Genomic DNA, 5,517 nt, shown 5'->3' on the forward strand with positions numbered 1-5,517 from the left:
ATATAATTATACCCTTGGCTATTCCTCTACCTATTTTACAATTTTACACCATATTGGGTGCTTTTCTGTGTTTTGACTTTACCGGTATTACTGGCACATGTTTTGGCATCTTTTCTCATCATAAATAACTCCATATGATATAATAATACCAAACATTAGGCAAGAGGAGCCTTTAGGGTTCCTATCCCTTAAAAGAAACACCAAATTATTTTATTCCATTATAACTTTGACCAAATAATTTTTGATGTTTCTTTGCTTCAAAAATTTATTCCTCTACTTCATTAACTTCCTTTCATTGAGAGAAATTTCGATAATTTTTTTCATGCCAAAGCCTAACCTGCAAATACCCTTTTTATAGATTTCTCAACACACCCCCTATTTCTGTAAATTTTGGCTTTAAATTTCTTTAAAGAAAATCTCTGTACTTTCAAGGGGCAAAGATAATTTTACAATTTGTCATAATCTGCAAACTATTTTTCTCTCACTTTTGTCTGATTATTTGAGGCCTCCTCATATTTTAAATAATTAATTTTTACTAATTTTCCCATAATTAGCCAAAATTTTCATAATTAGCCAATTTACAAAAAAAATCATTCTAGGGACATTTTAAAACTTAAATCGCCTTAACAACTCATTTCCATTTTTTAGGATTTTCTTGGAATTTTTGGGCATACTTTCTATTGTTACTGAAACATGTTTACTTTAACCCCTCAAAGTACATATTTGGAAGCGTTACACAAGCCTATAGATTGAAAATTTGTAATTGGTTCTCCGGTTACTGTTTACTCGTTAAATTCCAGATTTTTGGTTTAACTTTGAAAAATCATAACTCATTCTAGAAAAATTATATTAAGGTAGTTCAAAATTATATAGAAGTAAATAAAGTAAATAGGTGCTGGAAAAGAGGAGGAAAAGACACAAAGTAAATAAAGAGACTTGATTCTATTCTTGTAGAGGTTGAAGCAAGTTCCTTTGCTCCTACGTATTTGGTGTTCAAGGTGATGCTATGATTATATAGAAGTCTTTAACCTGAAATGAAACTTTGAATATACTTTTCGTCGTGATATTTGCAGTCATCACTGGAATGGAACAGCCTGATTACAACTTGAGTACAATTATTTTCTTTTCTTTCTCTTTTTGTCTGCGTGGACTCAAATTGAAGCCCGCCAATTAGAGTGATTTAAGCTACACGAAGCTTGCCACTAAATGCAAGAGATTATCTATCCTGTTCACGTCACTTGTTTTGCCCTCTGACAGTGCCCAACAAAAAAAAAAAAACACATGAATTCTCTGGCATTAAATAGAGGAGGTATTTGGATTAGTTTATTTTAAGTTATTTTATATGTTGAACAAGGTAAAAATATGTAAAGAGTTTTAACTCATAAAACATAAAAATGCTTCTTTTTTTTTTTTTTGGGTGTTTTCAAACACCCACTAAAAAGTACATATTGCCATGGTTTTAACCGTGATAATGTCACATGACCATGGTTAAATTTAACAGTGGCAAAAACATGGAAATTTCAAGTGTTGGAATGTCTTATTGCCATGGATTTAATATCAAGAGGAAAATTCTTAATTAGCTCTTATATTTAGAATTAAGAGATAATTTATTTTAAAAGTTAAAGGTGCATCTAGCACCCCAAACTATTTTTAGAGGTACAATAAGTAACCTAAAGTATTTAAGAGTGCAATTTTACCCCTCTACTATCTAAATTGATGCAAGTTCACCCTTTAAGAAACAGATGTGTTAACTGCTGTTTTCCCATTTCCACGCAAACATTAAAAATGCCGCCTGTATTAAAAAAAACTTCCGCCAAAGCTTCTTCCCCCAATTCTTAGGTTTTGTGTTCAAAGACTGTGAGAGCTGGAGAGCTCGGCGACAAAAACGGCGATGTGCAGCTGATATCTAAAATTCAATCATGAAATCCACTTTCTTCGGTGTGCATTTCCTTTTTTTTTTTCCCTGCAATTACAAATCTTTCTTTACGATGGTGCGCCATTTCTACATTAATTCAAAGCTTCACCCTCTCACTCCATCTCTCCTCACTACTGCAATCACTTCCCCGAATTAAACCCACCAACAAATCTACCAACCATCCAACTCCAAACCCCACAAATTAATCTAAGATTCCATTTTTTCCTCACATGCACACCATCATCTTTATCGATGCGTTTTCCTCTGTTACCTCGTCTCGTCTTCTTCACTCACACACGGACACGGTTTCAACTTCACAATCCCTAAATTTTTTATTTATTCAGAATGAAATGGTTTTTGTTTTTTTTTCTCTTTGTAAAAAAACAGGTGGCATCGTTAAATACTTACATGGCGTTTTTAATGCATACATAGAAATGGGAAAATAGCAGTTAACATATCTGTTACTCTAAAGGTGAAGTTGCACCAATTTTCCCTGCTTCCTTGACTGCAATTGTAGTTATCATGGAGAAAAGGAAAAACAAATATTATTGGAAAAATTTAAAACTAAAATAGTATATAACTATATATTGATTTAACGTGAATGAGAAGGTACCAAGCTCTGAATTTGCAAGACCTTAACTCCTCCTAAGGGAAATCTTTGCATGTCAATTAATCTATCACTCCATGACAAGCACTGTATGTAAGGATCATATGCATATCCTAAGCATGAACAATTCTCCAAACACCGTGTTCTGCAATTTGCTTCCTCAAGATCTGATCTCTTTGCAAAATCTGGCACTTTCATATTCTGTAGCTTTAAGAAGCCATCTCCTTTGCATTGTAATGGCGTCTTTCTCACACACCCATTTGTCCAACTATTTGTGTTCCATTCCTTTGGCTTCTTCGGCTCAAACCCACTCAAACAGCTAATTTGGTTGAATTCTGACGATTACAGATTCCAAAGTTCATACAATAACCATAGACATCACATTTAGAGTCTTGAAATATCCATGGCCCATATTCTGCCTTGTTAACCCACCCAACTATTTTCAATTTTCCATCTGAATTCAGCTTCAGGAGACCAAAGTACGATTGGTCTCCTTTATCATAAGTTATATAACTAGTACCATCATCTTCTTTTCCTAGATAGAATCCTGTGAGATACCGAGTATTCATCTGATATATTCCCAGAAATACCCTACCGTTCCATGGGCCAGATCTCCAATATGGCTTAGAGCCGTTAAAGACCATAGCTTCAGGAACATCCGGGCGTTCAATATTTACAGAGAAGCTTCCAATGGTAGGATCAGAAGGAGATTTCCATGAAGTAAGCTTTACTCTTTCACCTGTTTCTGGGTTTGTTTGAAGTTTCATCTTTGGCAGAAATGTATCAGAAGGATTCTGAAAGCTCTCCCATAGTGTATCTCCAGTAGTGTTATCTTTGAGAACAAGGACCCCACAGTCTAGGAGTTGAGCAATTGATGAATTGGGATGAATAATATTTGACATATTAGAAGACCAAAGTGTGTGCTTTTGTGAGTTCAACACCATAAGGTTGCCATCCTCAGATATGGTGAAAACTCCAGTAGAATCTTTGAGGGGTTGTTCTCTGTTAGCCACCTAAATGATGGCAGTGGATTCAGATAGATACCACATTCCAATAGCGATTGGTTGAATTTTCTGGGCTAAAGAACCCAAGTTTGAAGTAACCTGAGCTTATTGTTTCAGGGTCTTTGATGGATTGGGATGAGGTAATGTTGGGATATAGGTCCACCCTTGGTGGATTGGGCCTAAACCCATTTACATCGGGGGCACTTGTGTGAATAACAGAACTATTGGGTCACAGAGTGTGATTCTTGCGTTTTGTTCAAATTGACAATTTTGGGGGAACAGTTACGCAACTTCAGTTTACTTTGGCTGGAGTTCCTCATTTTGGTAGAACATGAAAAACAGCCAGATAACCGCTTCCCTTCTCTGGTGCATTTGCTATGTAACTCATCTGTCTGAGTTCAATCGGTAACCGGACTGTCGCGTGGCTATCTGCAAGAACACGAGTTTTCTCCAGGTATGCCCGAAAACCATCCTTGGTATCAAAGCACTTGTTTTAACAAATCATTTCTTCCACTGCTGCTGTGATTTGTGTTGATTCTGTTTATTATTGAAGCATATCGGTTCATTTACTCCAGTCCCGTTTTCTTTTCGGCAGTCTGCGTTTTCGTTATATATATGTGTGTTCATTCATTATTTTTGGTAAAGATATATATGCTAGATTACATATATAAGTGAGTATAAGAGTCCTAGAACAAACAAAACACGATGGAAATACTTAGAACGCACCAAGACGGAAATAAAGGACCGAAACCGTTTATGGGTCATTGAAAAACCTTAGATTTAGGTTTCAAAATTAGTCCCATTGCATAGGGCTCGCGAAAACGAGAAAAATGGCACTGGCTTCATCAAAAACGGACGTTAGACGGCAAAGTTAAGGTGGAAAAAAAGGTCCGGGTCCGTCAGACCCGACCCGTGAACAGTATCAGGTCGGACGGACCCGACAACCTCCAGCCTCTCAAAACGTCATCGTTTTGAACTAAAAAAAAACTGTAGAGAGGCGGACTAGGCTGGTTCACTGATCTAGCCCAAACAAAAAAAAAGGAAGAAGAAACTAGGCCAGGTCTGGGATCCAGCCCAGATCTTATTTATAAAAAAAAGGTTTTTTTAAAAGAAATTAGGCCGGATCGTGAGATCTAGCCCATAACAAAAACAAAAGGAGGGAAGGCTGGAGGGGATTGGACTGGGCCGGGTCTGGGATCCAACCTAGATTTTTAAAAAAGTAAAAATAAAAAAAAAATAAAAAAACAGAAGCACCATATGGCGCGTGCGGCCACGTGGCACCACCATCTGACACGTGGCATGGGCTGTCCTCAAGCGGACGGCGCGTGGAGTCCACCTAGCCGACGCGTATGGCTGGCGGGGATCTCTAATGTGGAGCGTGTAATACACGCGCTACAGCCGAGAGTGACCAAAGGTCCAATTTTTATTTTTTTCTAGATTTAATCTTCTAGGGGCGCGTGAAGGAGCGTGGGGTATCCGTTTGAAGTACGGTCTGTTCCTAAAAATCCCTAAAATCGAGATCTTCAATTTGGTATATAATTTGCCTATTTTAGAGGCATATTTAAATCTCTTTGTGAGTATTTCAGTGCATTTTTGGTATTTAATATGTGATTATAAATTCCAGAATATTTTTAATAATTCATATTATTTAATTCCTAGGTAAAAAAAGAAAAAAGAGTCAAGGGGATTCAAGCAACACTGAAATTACCAAATATGACATGTTAAACTTTTTATATCTGGACGATGAAGCTCCAGAGCATGATCCTTAGGGCGATGGCTCGGAAGCGGAACTTCTTGAAGAAGAAGATCCTTAAGAACTTCATGAGGATGATGCACCTGAGGAGGACCCTGAAGAGGATCCTAATGACCTCGATGAACTCCCTGAAGATGATCCGGAGGAGTTGATGGGAGAACAGCCACCTGAGCAAGCTCAAGTGGTCTACGATGACTCTGGACCAGAGTCGGAATCTATGTTCCCCATTGAACCCCTC

The 5,517-nt window shown here is 37.3% G+C and overlaps 1 protein-coding gene across 1 annotated transcript; it reads right to left on the minus strand.

Annotated features, from left to right (window-relative positions):
- Positions 1-2,833: 2,833 nt before the first annotated feature.
- LOC114760280 (G-type lectin S-receptor-like serine/threonine-protein kinase At1g11330) lies at positions 2,834-3,914 on the minus strand. Its single transcript, XM_028949537.1, has 2 exons — positions 3,858-3,914; positions 2,834-3,535 (listed from the first exon to the last, which is right to left on the minus strand). The coding sequence occupies exons 1-2, from the start codon at positions 3,912-3,914 to the stop codon at positions 2,834-2,836; spliced, it is 759 nt and encodes a 252-aa protein (XP_028805370.1).
- Positions 3,915-5,517: the final 1,603 nt, after the last annotated feature.

The sequence above is a fragment of the Neltuma alba genome, unplaced genomic scaffold (genome assembly GCF_004799145.2).
Source record: "Neltuma alba isolate B1F8T4 unplaced genomic scaffold, ASM479914v2 tig00010966_pilon, whole genome shotgun sequence".
Lineage (NCBI taxonomy): Eukaryota > Viridiplantae > Streptophyta > Magnoliopsida > Fabales > Fabaceae > Neltuma > Neltuma alba.

Excerpts from the sequence above, each read along its gene's own strand:
- LOC114760280 (XM_028949537.1), bottom strand. The coding sequence starts at position 3,914 with ATGAGTTACATAGCAAATGCACCAGAGAAGGGAAGCGGTTATCTGGCT. Across the intron at positions 3,536-3,857 it reads GTTATCTGGCTGTTTTTCAT|GTGGCTAACAGAGAACAACC; the intron begins GTTCTACCAAAA and ends GCCATCATTTAG.